At 71.8% G+C, this 20449-nt stretch overlaps 5 protein-coding genes across 9 annotated transcripts; 1 reads left to right on the forward strand and 4 right to left on the reverse strand.

Annotated features, from left to right (window-relative positions):
• The first annotated feature begins 583 nt into the window (after window positions 1-583).
• Window positions 584-3208, forward strand: PSMC3IP (PSMC3 interacting protein). 3 transcript variants are annotated; one of them, XM_074926445.1, is made up of 8 exons: window positions 584-1484; window positions 1560-1666; window positions 1732-1821; window positions 1889-2000; window positions 2130-2275; window positions 2683-2736; window positions 2887-2946; window positions 3017-3208. In XM_074926445.1, the coding sequence occupies exons 1-8, from the start codon at window positions 584-586 to the stop codon at window positions 3071-3073; spliced, it is 1527 nt and encodes a 508-aa protein (XP_074782546.1). In that variant the 3' UTR covers window positions 3074-3208. The 3 variants fall into 3 exon arrangements, with proteins under 3 accessions (XP_074782546.1, XP_074782548.1, XP_074782547.1); XM_074926447.1 differs by having other exon boundaries at window positions 584-1481; window positions 1563-1666; window positions 1889-2004; window positions 2149-2275; XM_074926446.1 differs by having other exon boundaries at window positions 584-1481; window positions 1563-1666.
• Window positions 3209-3673: 465 nt separating this feature from the next.
• On the reverse strand, window positions 3674-7530 carry MLX (MAX dimerization protein MLX). Of its 2 annotated transcripts, XM_074926449.1 has the most exons (8): window positions 7460-7530; window positions 7257-7293; window positions 7023-7112; window positions 6617-6723; window positions 6297-6396; window positions 5939-6038; window positions 5327-5528; window positions 3674-4940 (listed from the first exon to the last, which is right to left on the reverse strand). In XM_074926449.1, exons 1-8 carry the CDS (start codon window positions 7502-7504, stop codon window positions 4884-4886), a joined length of 738 nt encoding a protein of 245 aa, XP_074782550.1. In that variant the 5' UTR covers window positions 7505-7530; the 3' UTR covers window positions 3674-4883. The 2 variants fall into 2 exon arrangements, with proteins under 2 accessions (XP_074782550.1, XP_074782552.1); XM_074926451.1 differs by lacking the exon at window positions 7023-7112 and having other exon boundaries at window positions 7460-7504.
• A 311-nt stretch (window positions 7531-7841) lies between these two features.
• Window positions 7842-12998, reverse strand: COASY (Coenzyme A synthase). The gene is made up of 9 exons (XM_074926625.1): window positions 12374-12998; window positions 11788-12002; window positions 11315-11446; window positions 10901-11090; window positions 10388-10452; window positions 9527-9611; window positions 8810-8907; window positions 8572-8718; window positions 7842-8350 (listed from the first exon to the last, which is right to left on the reverse strand). The coding sequence occupies exons 1-9, from the start codon at window positions 12996-12998 to the stop codon at window positions 8294-8296; spliced, it is 1614 nt and encodes a 537-aa protein (XP_074782726.1). The 3' UTR covers window positions 7842-8293.
• A 201-nt stretch (window positions 12999-13199) lies between these two features.
• HSD17B1 (hydroxysteroid 17-beta dehydrogenase 1) lies at window positions 13200-15143 on the reverse strand. Of its 2 annotated transcripts, none has more exons than XM_074926905.1 (6): window positions 14795-15143; window positions 14523-14684; window positions 14090-14269; window positions 13909-14002; window positions 13610-13793; window positions 13200-13543 (listed from the first exon to the last, which is right to left on the reverse strand). In XM_074926905.1, exons 1-6 carry the CDS (start codon window positions 14889-14891, stop codon window positions 13373-13375), a joined length of 888 nt encoding a protein of 295 aa, XP_074783006.1. In that variant the 5' UTR covers window positions 14892-15143; the 3' UTR covers window positions 13200-13372. The 2 variants fall into 2 exon arrangements, with proteins under 2 accessions (XP_074783006.1, XP_074783005.1); XM_074926904.1 differs by having other exon boundaries at window positions 14090-14272.
• Window positions 15144-15701: 558 nt separating this feature from the next.
• NAGLU (N-acetyl-alpha-glucosaminidase) lies at window positions 15702-18839 on the reverse strand. Its single transcript, XM_074927146.1, has 6 exons — window positions 18457-18839; window positions 18163-18310; window positions 17939-18085; window positions 17669-17754; window positions 17196-17452; window positions 15702-17049 (listed from the first exon to the last, which is right to left on the reverse strand). The coding sequence occupies exons 1-6, from the start codon at window positions 18837-18839 to the stop codon at window positions 15833-15835; spliced, it is 2238 nt and encodes a 745-aa protein (XP_074783247.1). The 3' UTR covers window positions 15702-15832.
• Window positions 18840-20449: the final 1610 nt, after the last annotated feature.

Genomic DNA, 20449 nt, shown 5'->3' on the forward strand with positions numbered 1-20449 from the left:
GGAACCCTGGAAGGAAAAGCCTTGCACAGTTACCTAGGTCGTCTCCTGTGTGAGTATGAGTGACGTGACAGCCAGCCCTGGCTGGGAACACCACTGTGACTTGTGACTCTGTAGCCTCGCTTGGATTTTAAAATAAACTACACTGGTAATTCATAGGGAAAAGGCGTTGATGTGATAGCTCCACAATCACCCATGCGTTGCCCTGCACTCTCTGCCAGGACGCTGCTTGTTCCACACTTCCTCACCCAGGACAGTAAATCCGGGCTCTGCACTCCGGGGCCGCCGGCCGGACCGACAGCGCCGCCGAGGACAATCCCGGAGCCGACCGCCCCGGGGAGGCGGGGTTGGTGTCCCCTCAGACTTCGTGTCTGGGACTTAATGCTGTTCTGTCTTTAAGACAACCGTTCCCCACTCCTAAAACGTGCACAGAATCCAAGTCTCCTCTCCCAGCAATATCCCGCTCCGGGTGGGGACGAGCCCCTCGCTCCTGCCGCGGTGCTTGTGCTTGCAGCGACGGCTCAGCTCCGGCTCTCGAGTGACGCTGTTTTGTAAGAGACGCGTTGGCAATAAGACACCAACTGTGATGACGAGTCCCGCAAAGAACACGCGCGTGTGGCAGCTGCTCTTGTGTCGCTTTCCTCAAATAACGGACCAGCGCTTTGCTCAAGCTCCCCGTGTGCCTCCGGCGCCCGTCGGACAGCGGCAGAACCGCTCCCGCGGCGCTGGCTCGGGGGCTCCGGTTTTCCGGAGCAGGGAGAGGTGGGGCCGCCCTGCCCGGCCGGTGCTGCTCTGGCGCCGGGGCCGCCCCGCTGCTTCCAGCCGCGTGTGCCGAGAGCCCGGCGCCGGCCGGGGCCGCCACTGGCCGAAGAGCTTCTGCCCGCTGCGGTCACGTAAAAACCAGCGGGGCAGAGGCGCTGGGGCAGCCGGTTGGCCCGAGCCCCCGCCCCAGCCGCCCCTTGTGCTTCCCGCAGCCGCGGCCCCGCTCCCTCCGGACGCACCTGCCCCGGGCAACCGCTGCGCTTCTTGTCTTGTGCCGGCCGTGGGGTTGCGGTCGCGGGGGGGGCTGCCCCGCCCCGGGGCAGGCGGGTCGGTAACGGGTCAGCGAAGGCTCGGCGGTCCCGGGGCGCTGAGCCGCGGCCGGGCGGGGAATGGCGGCGGCTCCTCCCCCGGCCGCTTCGGCACCGGCTCCTGCCGGGCCCGGGGGGGCGGAGCCCCCGCCCCGCGCTCTCCGGCCGCCGCTTCGCCCCGCGGGCCCGGCCGGCACCGGGGAACGGGGGAACCGGCCCCGCCCCTGGGCCCCGGTGTCCCGCCCCCGGGGCGTGGCTTCGCGCCCCTCCCCCCCGCCACTCGGAGGCCCCTTCCGTTCCCCTCATTGGCGGCAGCGGGCGGCGCGCCGGAAGTGCGTCATCGCGGGCGGCCGGAAGCGGAGCGGGGCCAGCGCCGGCGGAGGATGAGCAAAGGCCGCGAGGGCCCCGCGGCGGGCGGTGAGTGGGGCCCGTCCCCGCGCTGCTGCGGTCCCGGGCGGCGGCGGCCGCGGTGACCGGCGGGTTGTCCCGCAGGAGGCGCCGCCGCCGTCCTGCTGCGGTACCTGCGGGAGCAGAACCGGCCCTACAGCGCGCAGGACGCCTTCGGGAACCTGCAGCGGGAGCACGGGCTGGGCAAGGCGGTGAGCGGGGCCGGGCCGGGGGGCGCGGGGCGGGCCGGGGCGCGGCTGACGGCGCCATCCCGCAGGCCGTGGTGAAGGCGCTGGAGCAGCTGGCGCAGCAGGGCCGCGTCCGCGAGAAGGCCTACGGGAAGCAGAAGATCTACTTCGCCGACCAGGTGAGCCCCGGCCCCGGGCGCGGCCCCCGCCCGCCCCCCCCGCCGCTGACCCGCCGCCTCGCTGCAGGAGCAGCTCCCGGCCGCCAGCGATGCGGAGCTCCGCGGCCTGGACGGGGAGATCGCTGCCCTCTCCGCCAAGGTGCAGGCGCTGCAGCAGAGCTGCCGGCACATGGAGACAGGTGAGTGCGCCCTGCCCGCCCCACCGGGCCCCGGCCGCACCGGGAGCGGCTGCGCTGGCGGGGGCCCGCGGGCACGGGGGGCTGTGCCCCGGCTGTCGGCCCTGCCGGTGACTGGCACCTCCCTTCCAGAGCTGAAGGACCTGAACAGCTCCATGACAACCCCCGAGATGGCCAGAGAGATTGAGGAGCTGAAGAAGGACTGTGCGACTTACACAGAGAAACTGGGGAGGATCAAGTCTGCCAGCAACCACGTCACTCCGGAAGAAAAAGAGAAGGTAAAGAGCTGCCAGGGGCTGAGCCCCGGCCAGGGCCGGGCCGATCGTACCAAACCACCCCCCAGTTACGCCGTCCCAGTCCAGCTGTCCCCGGCACACAGAGGTGGGGGGTTGTGTGGGACCCGGGCTGCTCCACAGTGTCCCTGGGGACAACGCTCGGGGCGTCTGTAGGAAACAGCCTGAGCTGCCTTTTCCTTGCAGACCTTTGCTTCCCGCAGTCACCTGCCCGAGTGAATTCATCTTCCCTGTCCTGAACGATCTGTTCCAGGGGTTCACGTCCCTGCAGGGGTGTTAAATAACCCTCTGGCTCTAGCTGGGCTGTCCGGTGGGTCCTTGATGTGTCCCGGCTGCGGGGGGCGGCTGCTCGCTTTGTGCTCACTTTGTGCTCGCTTCGTCCCGCTTATCAGGTCTGCAGCGAGCAGAGGCTGTACTGCAAGGAGTGGCGGAGGAGGAAGCGAATGGTGAGGGAGCGGCGACAGGCTGTGGGGCCGGGGGGTGACCCTGGCGCCCTGACGGGGACTCGGGGTCGGCTGGGCACCGCGGGGCGCAGCCCCCGTTGGAGCGGGGCTGAGGAGGAGGGAGCGGCCCCCACAGCCCCCCCGTCTCGCCAGGCGACGGAGCTGCTGGAGGCCATCCTGGAGGGGTACCCCAAGAGCAAGAAGCAATTCTTCGTAAGTACCGCGGCGGCGGCTCGGCCGGGCCGGGGCAGCCACGACGCTGAGACACTCGGTGCCGGTGCAGGAGGAGGTGGGGATCGAGACGGACGAGGAGCACAACGTCGCGCTGCCGGCGGTCTGAGGCGCCGAGGGAGCCCCGGGGAGCGGGAGCTGCTGCTGGCACTCGGCTCTTGGGTTGATTTTTTTCCTCTTCTTGCAGGGCTCGGTCTCGTCCTGCTTAGTTGTATGTTTGTGTTAAAATGCTTTGGAGCTGGGAGGGTGGGTGGAGGGGATGACTTGGCACCAAGCCCCCTCCCTGCCAGAGGGAATATTCTTTCTTCCTGCCCATCGGTGCCAGGAGTGGGCGAGGTGGGTGTCCTTGGGGCGGTGTAGGGGAAGGTGTGAGTGTTCACTGTGGTGCAAGGTGTGAGTGCACCATGGTGGCATCCCTGGTGTCGCTGGGAGAAGTGAGGGGACGAGGCCTGTGCTGGCTGCAGAGCTCGACCTGTGGTTCAGCCCTTTCCGCCCTGGGACTGAGGGGTGCAGGAGACTCCAACCCATTAAACAGCAGGTTTTTGGTTCAGTTTGTGTCATTGTGGCGTTTTTTTGGCCAAAGGGGGTCAGGGCAGGCCCAGGGGGAGGTAAGAGCTACGAGGGGCAACCAGAAACACCAAGTCCATCTCTGCCCTGTCTAGGGGAAGGCTCCAGGAACTCAGCAACAGAAATAAAAGCAGAAAAATAATTAAAACATTCAGCAAAATTTATTTAATTACTTTTCACAATAGAAAAATATGTTGCTTTCACATGTGAGGTCTGTAAAACTCCACGTCCTCCTCCCAAGGCAGCTTCTGGCCGAGCAGCTCCCAGGGCTCTGTCCGTGCCCCCTGTCCAGTGCAGAACCCACCCCCCCCTCACCCCCCACAGGATTTTCTTCCTCCCAGAGCGACAGGTGAGACGCAGCTGGCGGGGTGGGGGGGAAAGGGCACCCAGATTTGGAGTTTGAGGAAAAAAATTTATATAATTAACCCACCACGCGAATGGGGGCTCTGCCGCTCAAGGCGGGTAGAAGCGGTCGCTTCAGCGTTCTCAGGCTGCAGCGTTCAGAGCCCAGGACCTGAACTGAAAAACTGAAATAAATACCCAGTGCCCTGGGGCGGGGGCAGGCAGCGACTGCGGAGAACAAACCCCGCTGCTGCCAGCACGGTCCCGGGGTGCAGGGGCAGAGCCAGGACCCGCTGACGGCTGCGGGCGAGGGGGGCCCAGAGCGCGTCCGACTGCAGAGCTGAGGACGCCGAGGGTGAGCTCGGCGGTTCAGAAAAACATGGGATCGGATCGGGGCTGGTCGCGTGCGAGCGCAGGGCTGAGCCCCGGCCTGGGCGCGGCGGCCCCGCTGCACCCCGGAGCCAGAGCAGACCCTCGCTCCCTCCCCTCGGGGCCGGCGGCAGCACAGGGCGGGTTTTAGCGCCGCGCCGGGAGGTGGCACTGCCCGGGCGAGTGTCCCCGGGGCTCGGCCCTGCCAGAGCGTCCCCACCCCCCGCGGTGCCGGGAGAAGCGTGTTCCGAGTGTTCTAACAGAAACCAACAGCTTTCAGTGTCTGTTCTCCCATCCCCCTGCGGGGAGCAGAGGGGCAGAGGCCTGGGGTCAGAGAGCTGCTCCGCGGCAGAAACAGAGGCAACGCCCCCCCACGCCCCCACCTGCCCTGAGCACTCTGGCACAAGATCTCTGCTCGAAACACCCCCCGGCTCTGCCAAGTCCCTACAAGTATTTGGTAGTCTCAGCTGTGGCAGTACCCGTGGGGCAGAGGTGGCTGCACAGCCTCGTTTTGGTTTGGTACTTAATACAATAAATAATTAATTCAAAGAAGCTTCAAAACCAGCCCCGAGGGAGACGGCCCAGCCCTTCCTGGCGCCCGGGCGGGAGGTGCCCGGCCCCGCGGCGCCGCAGGGGAAGGCTCAGTAGAGTTGGCTCTTCAGCTGGTGCAGGACCCCCACCACGATGTCCCGCAGCGTCTGGGGCAGAGAGGGGACGCGGCAGTCGCTCCGGTGGGGGACGGCCCGGGGCCGGTGCCACGGGCAGCGCCGCAGTCCCGGCCCCACGGGCGCTGCCCAGCCCACGGGAAACGCTCCCACGCCTTCCTGGGCGGCAGCAGCGCAGGGACCCGGCCCTGTCCCACCCCGCCCCCCCCCGCCTCCCTCAGGGGTTTCTTAACTCCCAGAAAACCGCGAGGTGGGGCCCAGCAGGACCGACCCCCGAGCTCTGCCTCACCCCGGCCAGCTCTGAGCCTCCGAACAGGCCGGCAGCTGGTTTGCAGGGGGGAGGCTGGAGCTGGGGCAGCGCCACGTGTCCCCCCAGGCCCCCGCCCTGCCCAGGTCAGCACAAGGGCCCCCGCGCTCACCTGGGGCTTGCAGTGCTCCTCAATCCAGCTGAAGACGCACGCCGAGAGCTCCTGGAAACTCGTCACCGAGATGGAGGCGTTAAAGGACTGGAACAGGGAATCCATGATGCCTTGGAAAACATTGAACTTGATCTCGTCAGAGACCCGGTCCTTCCCCTCGCTCGGGTTGTCCTGATGAGCTTTCACAATCTGCTCGTAGTTCCTGCAACAAACCGAGCGCCCCGTGTGAGCAGCAGAGCGAAGCCCCGAACCCCCACCGTGCCCACCCCTGCAGCACCCCCTGCCCGCCCCTGGCCACTGAGAACCGCTGCAGGGACGGGGAGGACCAAGAATTTGCAGAAAATCCTGCAAGTAAATAAACACCAGGAAGTTGCAGCTGCTCCTGACACTGGGAGCAGATTAATTTCCTGACTCAGATCCACCCTCATACTAAACTCTACCAACTGACCTGAGACAGACCCACATGAAGGAGCCACCGGAGGAGGAAGGACAAGAGGAGGCAGGGACGGGTTTGGCTGCCTGGGGGGCGCGGGGTGCACCCAGGGAGCCTGGCAAGGGCAGGGGGGAAAGGGCAGGAAGAAGAGGGCAGCACCCCGGCAGCTCTGCCCTTACACTTTCATGATCTTCAAGGCCATCACATCTTTCCTGAGGGTAGAAACTTCCTCCTCTTGCTTCTTCTTTTCCTTGTGCAGGAACTGGATGTAGTCAATGGCTGAGCACAAAAACCCAGAGTGAGGATTCGAGAGCACACACGAGCCCCCGAGGTCCCCGCAGAAGGTGCCTGAGCCTGGGCAGCGCCAGGTCCCGGCTGCCCCGACTCCTCGGGGGGGAGGGTGGCAGTGCCTGGGACCCCCAGAGCAGTGTCACTCCAGAAGGTCCCAAAGTGCTGAGCCTCCGTGCTGCACAGCTCTAGCGAAGCATTTTGGGGGTTGACAGCACCCCCTTCCCTCTCCCCACCCTCAGGACTCACTCTTCTGGAGGACGATGGCCTTGCTCAGCTTCTGGGAGCCTATGCAGAAATCCTGCTGCTCGCAGGTGGGGACGATGGCCTGCAGGTCGTCGTAGCCTTTCTGCGGGGAAGCAGAGCCACAGCGCGTGTGTTTGGGGTTCGGCAGCGTCAGGCCGGTGCTTTCAAAAGGCGTCGAGCCCAGGGCCCAGCAGGCAGCAGCCAGAGCCGAGGCGGCTCCCGGCACAGGCCACGTCCGGGGGGGATCCGGCAGCAAAACAAACGGGAAGGACCCGAACCGGCGGGTGCTGGGCGCCGCCGGCACACGCAGCCTCCGGCGTTACCTTGATGGCGTCTCGCCTCTTCTGCTCCGCCTGCGTGTGCGCCCGCCTGCGCCGGTCCTTGTACGACTCCTTGTAGGACTCCTGCTGGTAGTCGCTGTCCTCGTCGTCTGCGCCGGGAGGACTCGTGTCAGGGGAGCGAGCCCGAGCGGCGATGCCCGGGGCACGGCTCGGGGCACCGGCTGCCAGGCCCGGGCAGGGCCGAGGCCACGCGCTGCAGCTCCCCCGGGGAGGCGACAAAACGCGACCGAGCGATTCCCGGGCCCGGGCGCTGCTCCCCGCCGCCCGCCCGCCGTCCTCGGGGCGGGATCCTGCGCCCACAGCGAGGGGCGGCCGCGCAGCGGGGAGGGTGGAGGCGCCGGCGCGGTGCGGGCCCCGGAGCGAGCGCCCGGAGCCGCGGGGGACGCACCTGTGTTGGGGACGGAGGAGGCGCTGGTGGAGCCGATGCTGTTGGCTCGCGACACGATGCTGCCCTTCCTCGCGTTCTCCACGAAAAGCGCTGCAAGAGGGTTCGCGGGGTCGGTGACGAGCCGGGGGCGCGTCCCCGCCGCAGCGGGACGGGGCGCGGGGGGCCCCCGGCAGCCGCCGCCCCCGTCGCGACAAGCGGCTGCCGCGGCCGCACGGGGGGTCCCTGGGCACCTACCCGAGTCCAGGCCATTGTCGCTGTAGGCGGCGTCCACCTTGCGCGGGGCCGGCGGGAGAAGAGACGTCAGACGGTGTCCCCGGAGCCCCGGCCCCCGCCTCCCCGGGAGCCCGGGCCGCACCGCCCGCCCCCCGGTCCCCGCGCGCTGCGACCGCTGCCCCGCCCGCCCCGGTGCCGCTCCCGAGCCCGGCGGACGGACCCACCTTCCCCCACGAGTCCTCGGCCGCGGCGCCGGGCGGCTCCGCCATCTTCCGCCCGCCCCGGTCATGTGACCCCCGCGGGGGCCGACGGGAAAAGCAGTCCGCCCCGCGCCGCCAGGGGGCGCCCGCCCCGGCGCGCTCGTCACCGCCGTGACGTCAGCGCGACGCAGGTGCGCGGGGTCAGAGGTCGCCGGGAGCGGCGGCGGCGGCGGCGGCTGGGCCGGTCCCCGCGGGGGCTCGTTGCCGGGACCGAACGCGCCGGTCCCCGAGCGGGCAGCGCGGAGCGGGGACGGGAAAATAAATGCTCCGCGGCGCGGGGGTCGAGCCGGGCCCGGCAGGCGGTTGCCGGTTGTGCCGGGAGCCGCAGGGACCGTCCGGGAACGAGCTTCAGCCTCCAGCTCTCGGGAATGGCCCCGGGCCGCAGAGCCGCTGGAGCCCGAGCCGCGGGCGGTGCCCGCAGCAGGGGCGGGCAGGGCAGGGGGCGCCCGGGCCAGGCCGGGGGGGGGCTGAGCCCCCTGCGGGACAGGCCGGGGGCACAGGGGACAGTCCCAGCACTCGGACACGCACACAGGGAGAAGCCTCTTTACTGTCGCCCAGGGAGAGCCGGGCACCAGCACGGGCTCGGCCCGGGGAGCCGCCGCAGTGTCCCCCCTCGCGCCAGGGGGCGGCGGGACCCCCCCGTGGGGCTGGACGTGGCGGGGGGGTTCAGCCTCTGCGCTGTGCGCCCCCCGGCCCGGCTGACGGCGCGTGATGCCAGGACGCGGCCCCTCGCCTCCCGCCCCACCGCTGTGGGATCCGCGGGGTCGGCCCGTGACGGCGAAGGGGAGCGCGACCCCCTCACAGGCTGCACTTGTGGCTCAGGCGCTGCTGCAGGAGGTCCCAGGCCTTCTCCACCTGCCAGAGAACCCACGCGGGGCGGCGCCTCAGACCCGCGGCCAGGCCGGGGACGAGGCGAGCGGCACCACGGCCCGGGCACCACACCAGGACCCCACGTTCCCTGTCCCCTCCCTGCTGCATTTGCACCCCCAGATCCAGCATGGCCGTGCCCAGGGTCGGCCTGCAGTCCCCCTTGGCCCCCCGGGGGTCGCCAGCGCTGCGGCCGGCCAGGGGCTCACCTGCTTGCGGGTGACGTCCGGCTCCCAGAGCGTGCACAGCACCACCTGCGACTGCTGCACCCTTTGGCTGTTGGTCATCTGGCTCCGCAGGCGGCTGCGAGCAGCCTCCTCGCTCAGCCCGTCCCTGGCCACGACGCGCTGCACGGCCTGGCAGGGCGAGAGGGACCCTCAGGCGCTCGGGCAGGGGGAGCCGAGAGCCGGCCCCGCCGCAAGCGCCGGGCCGAGGGGCAGCGCCCACCTCCTCCTCGGGGATGACGGCCGTCCACACCTCGTGGACCATGTCTTGCCAGCCAGCCTCCAGCAGCACGGCAGCGTCCAGCACGCACACGGCCTTCCCTAGGGAACAGGGGCCCCTCCTCACCACCCGGCGCCCGCCAGGCAGCGCGGCCGCTCCCCGGGTCCGACCCAGCCAGGCCCCGCGCGCCCGCGGCGTTACCCCTCCTCAAACTGGTGGCACAGCCACTGCGCTGCTGAGCCAGAGAACCTCACGTGGAGGAGAGCAGCAGGCGGCGGCTGGGTTTGCCTAAAGGACACCCGGGATGGGAGGGCTCCTGGGCACGGCACCGCTGCCGCCCGCCAAATGCCTATCGAGCTCCCAACAGCATCTCCCAACAGCTGGGAAAATTTTGCTCCCGGGAGGAATAAACACCAGGCTCACTGCTGGAGCACTCCACCAGAAATGAACTTGAAGTCACATGGAAAAGAGAACACAACCTCCACCCTCCCTCCGAGCCTGAGGTCAGCCTGTCCCAGCGGCCGGCCCAGCTGAGCGGAGGAGTTTGCTCAGAGATGCGCTAGTGAAAAGCCCAGCAGAGAAGACGGGGGCTCTGAGCGTGGAAAACACTCACGGGGCTGCCAAGAGCAGCAGCGTCCCAGGGGCCCTGGGCCCTGCTGTGCCGCACGAGACCAGGCACCCAAGCCCCGGCGCTGCGCTGCCAGGGCAGCCGCCCGTTACCTTGAGCACCCGCCTCCTCGATCTGCTCCTTGACCATCCGGGCTATCTCGGGCCACACGATGTCCGTGAGACTCTTCAGCCGCTCCTAGGAGGGACCACGACAGGATTTGGCCACTTGCCCTCCGAACCCCGGGGCAGCCAAACCAGGGGATGGCTGCTGGCAGCAGCAGGCCCAGAGGGTGCCCAGCACGGGGGACGGGCCTGGCCCATGGCCGGCTTCGCTGAGTAAAGGAAAGGGGAGCAAAGCTTCCACGCCGGCCAGGGGCCCCCACGCCTGCTGGTGGCGTCAAGGCTCTTTTTCCCCCATTATTTTCCTTCCCCTGCCAGGCATAGCACAGCCTCTGTCTGTGCTGCCAGAGGCGCCTTGCAAAGACGCGCCCGCAGCACCCGCGCTCCCCCGCAGCAGCACCCGCGCGAGACCCCTCGAGCTGCCGCTTGGCCTGGGGCAGCCCACAGCAGCTCCGAGTGCTGGCCCGGCCAACAAAGCCGGGCACCGAGGGTCAGGTTCAGGTGCCCCACACCGAGCCCGGCCGGGTACAAGCCCAAGCCGCGCCGGGGTCAGGGAGCACCAGCTCCCCGTCCGTCAGGGTGCAGCTCTGCGCTGGGGGAAGGACAAGTGTGGGACAGAGGGCACGGGGACAGGGGTGGGGAGGCAGCAGCAGCTGCTGGGGCAGGAGGAGCGGGGCCAGCACAGCCACTGACTCGGCTACCGAGACGGGATCTCTGTGTCCTGCCCTGTCTGCACGTCGCTGCCAGATCAGGGAGGCGTCAGCTCAAAGGGCTGAAAAATAAAAAGCCTCAGCACAGATGGAGGGCTCCCCGCTCACGAGGTTAAATATTGACAGTCTCTGCTGCTCTTACCTGGTTTCCAAACACTTTGGCCCCAAGGACTTTCCTGTTAATTGTCCCATCTTCATTCAAGATTTCTGCAAGACAGAAGCAGAACAGGCTCAGGAGGAACGAACCCAACTCCCCTCCCTGCAGCAAGCCCAGGCCAGAGCAGAAGGGTTTCAGCACGGTGCTCAAAAAGGACGCAGACAGGAGCTGCAGGACCTGACCTGGCAGCTCTTCTCCTTGCTCCAGAAGGGGACAGGGAAGAACTTTTCCCAAAGGGCAGCCCGGTTTGGCTTCCACACCGGGCCCTTTACAGCAGCTCTGACGCGGGATGCGTGGGACGGGGACGCGGCGGTTTGTCACGCCCAGGCCCAACCGCCACCGGATCCACCCAGAGCCCCCTCTGGGTGCTGCAGGGCCCGAAACCCACGGGAGGGGGGGGAGCGCTGGCCTGGACGGCTCCCTGGGACCCTAGGATGATGCACACCCCTCCCTCCTCTTCCTCCTCCCAGTCTTCCCCGCAGCCGTCGGTGGCTCTACCTGCCCCAAAGGTGGCCACCACCCGCTCGTAGGCAGGGCCACCAGGGACGTAGACGGCGTGGCCCAGCTTGTCGGCGTCGATGAGGAAGGCTCCCAGGTGCCCCAGGAGTTTGGCAATGGAGGTTTTCCCACTCCCGGTTCCTCCGGTCAGGCCGATCACGTACGGGCACGAAGGCATGGCGGGGTCTTGCTAAGGGCGGAAGGAAAAGCCGTTGCCAGCAGCCGGAGGACACGGGCTCTGCTGGAGAAGGGTCCCGACCAGCCGGCCCGGAGGCAGGCGTGGAAGGTCCTGGCCCCGAGAGCGGGGACCTGCTCCCGCTGGGGGGCCAGTACAGGCAGCAGGCAGGTGGCCCCTGCACCCCTCCTCCCGGACACGCCGTTGCCCTCGGCCCGCGGCTCCAGTTGCCCCCTCACCCGCGGGGGCCGCAGCAGCGTCCCCAGCAGCCTCTGCCGGAGGCTGGAGGAGCTGATCTTCTCCTCCTCGTTCTGGCGGTGGTCGGGGTCCTTCATCAACAGGATCTCGTGCAGAGCCAGCTCGGGGAGCCCCTGCCGAGAGAAGAGCCCCGACGGGGAAGGGGCTCAGCGAGAGGTCAAGGCCCGAGCGACCCAGCGCAAACGGCTCCGCCACCAGCGTCCCCACGGGCAGCTCCATCCCCGCGGGGGGCGCGTTCCCGGCACCGAGAGGGGAGGGGAGCCCAGAGCCGCCCGCCTGACCCCCCCCCTCGGCTGCGGCCGGGGGCAGCTCGGCACGAAGCACCCGTCTGGTCGGCAGAGCCTGCGCGGGCGTCCTGCCCCCCCGCCCCGGCGGCTGCTCCCCGAGAGCCGCTTCACCCCGAGGCAGCGGCGGGCGGGCGGGGGCACCCGCCGGGCTCCTGCGCCCACGTTACGTTTTCAAGTCTCTTCTTGTTGACGGCCTCCCCTCCCCGGCGGGTCTCCTCGCTGACCACCAGGCACTGCAGGTCGGGGTCCGTGACCGAGGGGCCGTAGGGGTCAGCCAGGGGCACGATGTCGTAGCGCAGCGAGGGCTTCACGTCCTCCAGGAACTCGCGCAGCTTCGCCGCTCGCAGCTCGTAGGGCTCGATCAGCTCCATCAGGACCTTGTCTGCCGGGGAGGGAGGGAGGACAAGGGGGAGAGCGGCCGTTCGACAACGGGCAGCTCCCGGCACGGCGGCAAGACCGGGAGACGGAGACGAAACCCGTCGGTGGCTGTGGGGAGCTGCCTCCGCCGCACCCTCTGCGGGTCTCGCTCGCGGGCACCGCCGGCTCCCCCCCGTCACCCTGCCCGGGCGCTGCGGGAGCGCGGCTGCCGGGACCGCCCGGCACCCCCAGCCCGCGGCCCCGGCCCCTCTCCCCGCCCTGGCCCGGGCCGGCGCCGGGCTGACCCCTCGGCCCCGCGCCGGACCGGCCGCCCTCGTCTCCGCCCCTTCACCCCCCTCGGTCCCCGCACGGTGCCGGCCGGCCCCGGGGACTCACGGCGGAGCAGGTCGCCGTCGGCCACCCCGGCCAGGAGCCGCCGCCGGGCCAGGAGGCAGCAGGCGCTGAGCAGGAGGCGGTGGGCGCCGTGGAGGCGGTCGAAGGTGCCGCCGACCGCCACGTCGGAGAAGTCGGGAAGCGCCGCGCCGGGGCCGCCCTCGGGGTCCTCCTCCTCCTCCTCCTCCTCGGGGGCCCCCCCGGGCTCCGCGGGGCCGCCCAGCAGCAGCGCGGGCAGGCGCGGGGGGCAGCCGTAGGCGGCGGCGGCCAGACGCTGCAGGCCGAGCTGCACCGGCCCCGGCGGCCCCGGCGCCTCGGCGGCGGCGGCGAGCAGGACGCGGGGCGGGCGGGCCAGGCGGCGGCCGGGGCCCAGCAGGACGCGCAGGTCCAGGCCCCGCTCGGCCGCCGCCGCCGCGTAGAGCGCGGCCAAGGCGCGGAGCAGCGCGGGGCAGGCGGGCGGCGCGGCGGGGCGCGGCTCGGGGGCGGCCAGCGACAGCCCCGGCTGCAGGTGCACGTAGAGCGGCCCCGCCACCACCGCCGCCGCCGCCGCCACCGCCGCCGCCGCCCGCCGCGGCAGCGCGCCCAGCGGCGCCGTCAGCACCAGCAGCCCCGAGCCGAAGGGCGGCATGGCCCCGCCGGCACCCCCGGGAGCCCCCCGGCACCCCCGGGAACCCCCCCGGCACCCCCCGGAACGCCCGGCCGCGGCGCCCGGCAGCGGGGGAGGGAGGTCGCGGCGTGCCCCGGTGCGGGCGGAGCGTCGGGACCCGGCTCCGCCCGCGGAGGGAGGAGACGGACAGACCCGCCCCGCCGCCCCGGGCACGGCCGGACCCCGGGGACACCCCCCCGCCCCCCCGGGCGCTCGGCGGGGGGGTCGCGGCGAGAGGGACGGAGGCGGGAGCCGGGCGGCCGCAAAGGGCTTTATTGGCGACACGGTGGGCCCGAGCCCCCGGCGGGACGGGCGCGGCAGGGCCGGGGGCAGCGCGGCTGCCCCGACGGCTCCGCTCAGGGCCGGTCCCCGGCGGCCTCGCCGCGGCCGAACACGAAGTCGTGCATCGCCCCCACGTACGCGGAGCCGTCGGGGCTCGCCAGCCTCAGGCGCCAGAGCGGGGCCAAGAGCTGGGAGGTGACGCAGCGCAGGGGCGGGCAGGGGGTGCCGATGGCCTCCAGGAACACCTGGAACCGCGGAGGGGTCAGAGGCGGCCCCGGCCCCGCGGCCCCCCCCGTCCCGCGGGGACTGACCTGCAGGACCTCGTCCACCTCCTGGGCCGCGTCGCGGAAGAGGCTCTGGCAGTGCCGCAGGTACCGGCGGTAGAGGCCCCGCGTCTCGGCGTCCAGGCCCCGCAGCTCGCTGCCCTCGGGCTCCGGGCGCCGCACGTTGGCCAGGAAGCTGGTGCGGACGGGCCCGCACTCCACCAGCGTCAGGCTGCGGGAGGGCGCGGGGCCGCAGCTCTGAGCCCGGGGCACCCCCGGTCCCCGCACCCCTGCACCCGGTGCCCGGCGGGCAGAGGCGCGGCGGCCGCGGCGCTGCGGGCACTCACTGGATGTTGAAGGGCCGCAGGACGATGGCCAGGCTCTCGCACAGCCCCTCCACCGCGAACTTGCTGGCGCAGTACAGGGAGTTGAAGGGCAGCCCTGGGGCAGAGCCGCACCCTCAGCGCCGGGTCCCTTCCCCGTGCCGCGGGGTGCCGGGGGTCCCACTGCGGGGGGGCTCGCACCCACCTTGCAGCCCCCCGATGCTGCTGGAGACGATGATCCGCCCGGCCCTGCGGCGCTTCATGGCGGGCAGGAAGGCCTGGATGGTGCGGACGGCCCCGAAGAGGTTCACGTCGAAGAGGCTCTTCATGGCCTGGTCGGAGCAGGTCTCCAGGGGCCCCATCAGCCCCACGCCCGCGTTGCAGACTGCTGGGCGCAGCCCCGTGAGCGGCACCGCGCCCCCCTCGCACCCCCTGGCGCTGCCGAGGTGCCGCGGGACAGGAACGGGGGGGCCCTTCCCTCCCCAAACCCACCTCCGGCACCCCCGCCCCACTGCACGCGTCCCGTCCCAGCCCCAGGGCCGCCGGCACCTCCCGGGACTCGGCATCTGCTCCCGGGGCCCCGGGGAGGGTCGGTGACCCCGCAGGCGCCCCCCCAGCCACGCCGGGCGGAGCCGTACCCAGCACGTCCAGCCGCTGCCCCTGCACCCGCTGCGCGGCGGCTGCCAGCGAGCGCGGGTCGGTGACGTCGAGCTGCAGCAGCTCCAGCGTGTCGGGGCAGCGGCCCCCCAGGCGCTCCAGCAGCCGCTCGCCCTTGGCCAGGTCGCGCATGGTGGCGAACACTGTGGGAGAGAGCACGGCGCTGCCGGACCCGGCCGCCCCCCCGCGCCAGCCTGGCCGGGCGAGGCCCCCGGGGGTGCTGCCCCCCCCCAGCGCCGCGTCGCCCCGTTACCTTGGAACCTGCGGGCGGTGTCGGCCGCCAGGCGCGCGGCCAGCCCCAGGCCGATGCCCGAGGAGCAGCCGGTGATCAGCACCGTGGTTCTCTCCATGGGCAGGCGGTGCCGGCCGGGGCGGCCGCGCTGTTTAAGAGGGCTGGGAGGGGGGACCCCCGCCCCCCGCGTGTTGTGTCTGACGCCTTATCTCAAGGCCCCTCCACCCGCCTCCTGCCCGCGCTCGGGGCTCCCCGCGCCTTTGATGCTGGCGCAGCTGCCCTGATAAAGACCCGGCGGAGCCAGGACCCCCCCGCGGGGGGAGGCTCGGGGGCACAAGGGGAGCCGCAGCCCCGAGGGGTGGCTCCAGCTGGGTCCAGCACTGGCCAGGCCGTGCCAGGCACCCCGGCACACGTCTGGGGGGGCTGATCCTGCTGTGCCGGCTCGGGGGCCAAGTGCCGCTCCCCTGCCCCCCATTTTGCACAAGTCCTGCGCTAGGGAGGGGGGACGGACACACGTGGGAGAAAAGAACGCTCGGCGGCCCGGCCTTTAATTGCTCCGCAGGCTGGCAGCACCCGGCCGGGCTCTGCCCGAGCCCCAGCGGGGGGAAAGGCCCAGAAAACCCCGTCCCAGGGAGCGCGGCCCCAGCGCCGCTGCCCAACGCTCCGCAAAGTCTCTCTCGGGACAAAAGGCACCAAGCGCTGCCGGGGCCGTCACCGGCGGGTCCCCGCTGGGGTCCCCGGGGTGGGGAGCGCCTGGCGCAGGGCACCAGGGGTGAGGCTGGTTCCCCGCTTCCCCTGGGGCAGGGGCTGCTCTGTCCCCTCCAGCTGCTTCTCTGCCCCCACCAGCCGGCCAGGGCCCTGCGGCAGGGACTCGCCTGCCCCGTCCCCCTGCACGGTCCCAGCTCCCGCAGAGCTTCCAGCTGGGAGCACTGGGGCAGTGGACCCCTCGCCTCCGGGCCTGCGTGCGGCGCCAGGCCCGGAGCGGTGGAGCGTGGACGCGGGAGGGTGCGGGGTCTCTGCCCTCTCTCCCGGGGGAGGCTCCAGCGGCACGGCTCGAAGTCACGCCGGCCCAGCCCAGCGGCGCCGCAGGGCGCTGGGGTAGTACTTGAGGAACAGCTTCCTCGAGATCTCCAGTGTGTCCCCAGCCGGCACGGCCGGGTAGCGCTTCTTGTTGTAGACGAAGCCCCTCTCCACCTGGAAGACGGCCTGGTTGAACTGGTCCTGGTGGAAGGGGCTGCCCGAGTTGAGGCTCTGCACCAGCGCGGACACGAAGAGGCTCCAGCGCACGCCGTAGTAGTCCAGCACCAGCCCCCCCAGCTGCTTGTTGGCGTAGTCCAGGATGTTCCCGTTGGGCCCCCAGAGCGTCACCTGGTTGCGGGCGTTCAGCTCGTACTGCTCGGCCTCCTGGTCGCTGGTGGCCACGGCGCGGGCGCTCTCCAGCCAGCGGCCCAGCAGGAAGAGGCCGTGGCTGGAGAGGAGCCTGTCCAGCTCCGGCAGCAGGTCGTAGACCAACACACCGCCGGCCGTCAGCAGCTCCGGCAGCGCGTGGCCCTGGAAGGCCCGGCGGATGCTCTGGTAGTAGTCGCCCACCAGCTGCTGAGCCGCTTGCCGCGTGACGTCCACCAGGTCGTAGCGGAAGGTGGGGCTGGAGCCCAGCGCGGCGCCGGCGCTCAGCAGCAGCCGCCAGGCCTCGTAGACGTCGCTGGCGTTGTACCAGAGCTCCGTGTCCATGTGCAGGGAGGGCCGGCGCACCAGCGGGCTGTGGTTGTGGTTGACGCAGACGCCGGTGCAGTTGTAGACGCTGCGGAGCAGCAGCCGCCAGGCGCCGGCAGCGGCCGCGTTCGAGGCGCCGTAGCGGCGCTCGGCGTAGCGGGTCACCCAGGCGGGGAGGTCGAGGGGCTCGTGGCGCCAGCCCAGCTCGTTCATCAGCTCGTACACCATGTCGTTCTGCTCGATGCCCTCGGGCACCAGCCCCGTGCCCACCATGGTGGAGTTGGGGAAGCGTCGGGCCGCGAAGGGGCCGTGGTTGATGGCCTCCACGGCGCCGAAGAGGCCGTGATTGCCCCCGAAGTTGTGCAGCATGCACCAGATGAAGGGCTGCCCGTAGAAGGACTCCGTCCACTGGTAGACGGGCTTGGACTCAGCAAAGAGGTCAAGAACGATCATCCTGCCGAGGGGCACGCCGCGCAGCAGGGCCCGCACCTGCGCCGGCTGCCAGAAGTCGGGCTGGTGCTGGAAGAGCCAGCCCTGCATCAGCCACAGCGCCTCGGGGTCGGCTGGGGACAGAGGGGCGGGGGGTCAGGCCCCTCTCGGAGGGGTCTTTGAGGGCCTGGCACCAGCGGGTGCTCAGCGCCCGCACGGGGCCCCCAGCCACCGTCCCCCCGCCCCAGCCACGGCCACCGAGCGCCCCACGGTGACCCACCTCCCGCCATCGACCTGAAGACGGCGTTGCTGACCCTCGAGAGATAGGCAGGGTCAGAGGAGAGGGGCGTCATCTCGTTGAAGGTGTCGGCGCTATAGACGTGGTCTGTGCCGAACTCCTTGATCAGCTCCTTCAGGAAGAGGGTCCCGATCACCTGGAACATGGGGTCCCCCGGGTCCAGCAGGTAGGTACACGAGTAGGTGCAGTCGAAGTGGCTCCAGCCCCCAAGGCGAGTGGCATTGACGTGCGGGAAGACCCTGCGCCGGGGGGCAGAGATGGGGGTCGGGAGCGGGAACCGCGTGGCTGCGGGGACGGGGCAGCTTCCCGGGGCAGCCGGCACGGGCACAGGGGGGCTGGGAGCCCCAGGAGCGCCCCGAGCAGCCGGCGCAGGCCGGAGGTGGGACCCCGGGGAGGGGGCTGCGGCCAGGGCTGGTCGGCCCCGGGGGTCTGTGAGCACGTGGGGCCGCACCTACCGAAGGAGCCCCTGGGGCACGTGGCCCGCGAAGGCCGGCAGCACCGTCACCATCCCCAGCGAGCGCATCCTCTCCAGGATCCGGTACTGGGGGAGAGGAGCGGGGAGGGAGCTGGGGGAGAGGAGCCCCCACCTCCCTGCGAGGGGCCCCCGGGCGCTGCCGGAGCTCGGGGAAGGGGGCAGCGGCCCCCAAGGCTCTCGGAGCGCGGCCTCGGCCTGGAGGGCCAGGGCAGGGGGTGGCACGGGGGGGCGGCCCCGGCGCCCCCGGTACCTGCAGGTAGAGCTGCTGGAGGTGCCAGGCCGGCGGCAGCGGCCCTGCCCAGCCGTGCAGGTTCCCCATGCGGTTCCAGGCCAGGAACGCCGGCCCCGTGAAGTGCGCGTCGATCTCCGACTGGTTCAGGCCCAGCGACCGGTACACCTGCGCGGGGCGGCGGGGGCTCAGCCGGCCCCGCGGCCCCCCCTGCCCTGCCCGCTCCCGCGGCCCCGATCACCCACCCGCTGCCAGGTCGCCTCCTGCCCCACGAAGGCCAGCGCCAGGTTGATGCCGCTGAGCGCCATCCAGTCGATCTCCCGCTCCCAGCGCTCCCAGTCCCACCAGGCGTAGGAGTAGCTCTGGGTGCAGGTGTTCTGGTAGTAGCGGTACCTGGGGGGGGAGCGGGGGGGAGGCTGCGGGCGGGGCCCCCCGTTCCCGCTCCCGCTCCCGTTCCATAACGTCGCCTTGTCCCGGGGCAACGAGGCGGGAGTCGCTCCCGGCCCCGCGCCCGGTGCCCCCCCCCGCGGCGCCGGTACCTGCCGGGGGCCGAGGCGCGGATCTCGGCCGGCAGCCGCGGCAGCGGGTCGGGCAGGCGGAGCTGCGCCCCGGACCACGAGAGGTGGCAGCCGCAGAAGTCGCGCAGGTACCGGTAGAGCCCGGCGGCCGCCGCCACGCCGCTGGAGCCCGTCACGGCCACGGCCACGGCGGCGCCGGGCGGCGAGCGCAGCCGGTACGTGTCGGGGCCGCCCGGCGCCAGCGCCGCCTCCACCGACAGCGCCACGGCGGCGGCGCTCGGGCCCAGCAGCCGCCGCGCCAGCGCCCGCACCGCCGCCTCCTGCCGCGCGGCCCCCGCCGCCCCCCGCAGCGGCGGCAGCACCGGCAGCAGCAGCGCCAGCACCAGCGCCCAGCGCGCCGCCATCGCCGCTCCCGCCCCGGCCCCGGCGGTGGGCGGGACGGGCGCGGCCGCTTCCGCCGGCGGGCCGGGCCGGGCCGGGCCGGGCCGGGGGGTCCCTTCCCCGCCCGCTCCGGGTGCCCGGGCCGGGGCTGGCGCCGGGGGCTCCGGGCCGTTTTCAGGTCACGGGTCTCCACTCGGGGCCAACCGGGACGCGGCGGGGCCGGAGCATCCGCCAGCCCGGGGGGGCGGCGCTGCCGGTTCCGGGCTCCCGGGATGGACCGAGAGCGCTGCCGGGGCCCCGCAGCCCCCGCGCCTGGAGAGGGCGCTGCGAGACCGGGCGGCGGGGCCGGGGCCGGGGGAGAGGCCCGGCTGCCCCCCGGGGCCCCGCTCCGGCCGCCCCCTGCCCCGGGGAGGCGGGGGGGGGGGCGCTGGGCCCTCATCGACGGCCGGCGGGTGCGGGGGGGCACAGACGTGAAACCCCCGGGGCGCGGGGCAGGGCCCAGCCCGGGGTCCGGGAGGGGCTTCGCGGGCCCTTCCCGGGCCAAAGCCCGGCGGGGGGGGGCCCCCCAACCTCCCCGGGGGCTCCCGGGGCTCCTGCCCTGCCCGAGCTGTGACCCGGGCGAGCCCTGGAAACGGGAGGAGTATTGTGATTGCGGGGGGGAGCGGGGCGGGGGTGAACGGCGAGAGCGGCCCCCGGGCACGGCGGGGTCCCGGGGCAGCGCAGACCCGCCCCCCGCCCCCCCGCAGCCACGGGGAGAGGGAAGCGGCCTCAAAAATAATCGCCAACCAACCCCCCCCTCAATGACCCCGTCCCTGCGGCTCGGGGGGGGACACACAAGGCCCATCCCGGCCGAAGGGCTCCGCTGCTCCCGGGGGTCACCGAGGCTGGGGGGGCTCAGCGGGGGGGGCTGCAGGCTTCAGCGCGCAGGACTCCCCGAGGCAGAGACGTTTGAGCCCGGGCCCGGTCCTGCCGCCCCGTTTCACAAACGCCCTCGGACCGGTGTCGGGTGACCGGAGCCCGGGGCAGGGCGGCGGAAGGTCCCAGCTGCCCCCCCCGGCAGGTTTCGGGGCCCGGACAGGGCCGCGGGGCCCCCCCAAGCCCCCTCAGAGAGCGCGGGGGAAGCAGAGAAGGGTCGCGGTGCCGGTGGTGCAGTTGGTTTAATTTATACAGCGAGTGTCTGCAACGCGCTCCACGGCGGGGGGGTCCCTGTGCCCCCCCGGCACGTTCGATTCCACCCGTAGTGCCGCCCCCCCGAACATAGAGCCGGGGCCCCGCACACGGGCCCTCCTCGGGTCGTTCCTACACAAACACCTCGGAGCGCTGGGAGAATTAAACACGAGTTACACACACACAACCCCCCCACCCCCCCCGACAGCCAGCTGAGGGCAAGAGACGATCCACGACCTGCACGGGAGAAAAAGCCACAGCAACCACCTGGCATGGGGGCTCCGCTGCCCCCGGGGTGTTTTGGCAAGACTCGGCCTCTGTCCCCCCCCCCTCCAAGGGCTCCTTAGCCCCGAGCGCCCGTGAGGAACCTCCGGGGCCCTCGGCCTGTGCAAATGCTGCCCCCGGCGCCCCCAGGGCCGCACGGGCGCTGCCGGGCTGCGCCTGGAGGGCTCTGCAGCCCCCGGCC

This window comes from Athene noctua, chromosome 25, assembly GCF_965140245.1.
Source record: "Athene noctua chromosome 25, bAthNoc1.hap1.1, whole genome shotgun sequence".
NCBI lineage: Eukaryota > Metazoa > Chordata > Aves > Strigiformes > Strigidae > Athene > Athene noctua.

Bases quoted from the DNA above. Each gene is read 5' to 3' on its own strand.
- HSD17B1 (XM_074926904.1), bottom strand. From the start codon at position 14,891: ATGGAGAGAACCACGGTGCTGATCACCGGCTGCTCCTCGGGCATCGGC. The intron at 14,685-14,794 runs GTAACGGGGCGA...TCTCTCCCACAG, and splicing joins CACCGCCCGCAGGTTCCAAG to TGTTCGCCACCATGCGCGAC. The intron at 14,003-14,089 runs GTGGGTGCGAGC...GCTCTGCCCCAG, and splicing joins CAGCATCGGGGGGCTGCAAG to GGCTGCCCTTCAACTCCCTG.
- MLX (XM_074926449.1), bottom strand. From the start codon at position 7,504: ATGGCGGAGCCGCCCGGCGCCGCGGCCGAGGACTCGTGGGGGAAG. The intron at 7,294-7,459 runs GTGGGTCCGTCC...GCCCCGCGCAAG, and splicing joins CCGAGGACTCGTGGGGGAAG to GTGGACGCCGCCTACAGCGA. The intron at 6,039-6,296 runs GTGAGTCCTGAG...TTTTGTGCTCAG, and splicing joins GGCCATCGTCCTCCAGAAGA to CCATTGACTACATCCAGTTC.
- NAGLU (XM_074927146.1), bottom strand. From the start codon at position 18,839: ATGGCGGCGCGCTGGGCGCTGGTGCTGGCGCTGCTGCTGCCGGTGCTG. The intron at 17,755-17,938 runs GTACCGGGGGCG...CCTCTCCCCCAG, and splicing joins TCCAGCAGCTCTACCTGCAG to TACCGGATCCTGGAGAGGAT. The intron at 17,050-17,195 runs GTGGGTCACCGT...CTCTGTCCCCAG, and splicing joins CTTCAGGTCGATGGCGGGAG to CCGACCCCGAGGCGCTGTGG.
- PSMC3IP (XM_074926445.1), top strand. From the start codon at position 584: ATGACGAGTCCCGCAAAGAACACGCGCGTGTGGCAGCTGCTCTTGTGT. The intron at 1,822-1,888 runs GTGAGCCCCGGC...GCCTCGCTGCAG, and splicing joins AGATCTACTTCGCCGACCAG to GAGCAGCTCCCGGCCGCCAG. The intron at 2,276-2,682 runs GTAAAGAGCTGC...CCCGCTTATCAG, and splicing joins CTCCGGAAGAAAAAGAGAAG to GTCTGCAGCGAGCAGAGGCT.
- COASY (XM_074926625.1), bottom strand. From the start codon at position 12,998: ATGCCGCCCTTCGGCTCGGGGCTGCTGGTGCTGACGGCGCCGCTGGGC. The intron at 10,453-10,900 runs GTAGAGCCACCG...TCTGTCTTGCAG, and splicing joins GGTGGCCACCTTTGGGGCAG to AAATCTTGAATGAAGATGGG. The intron at 9,612-10,387 runs GTAAGAGCAGCA...GGTCCCTCCTAG, and splicing joins CCAAAGTGTTTGGAAACCAG to GAGCGGCTGAAGAGTCTCAC.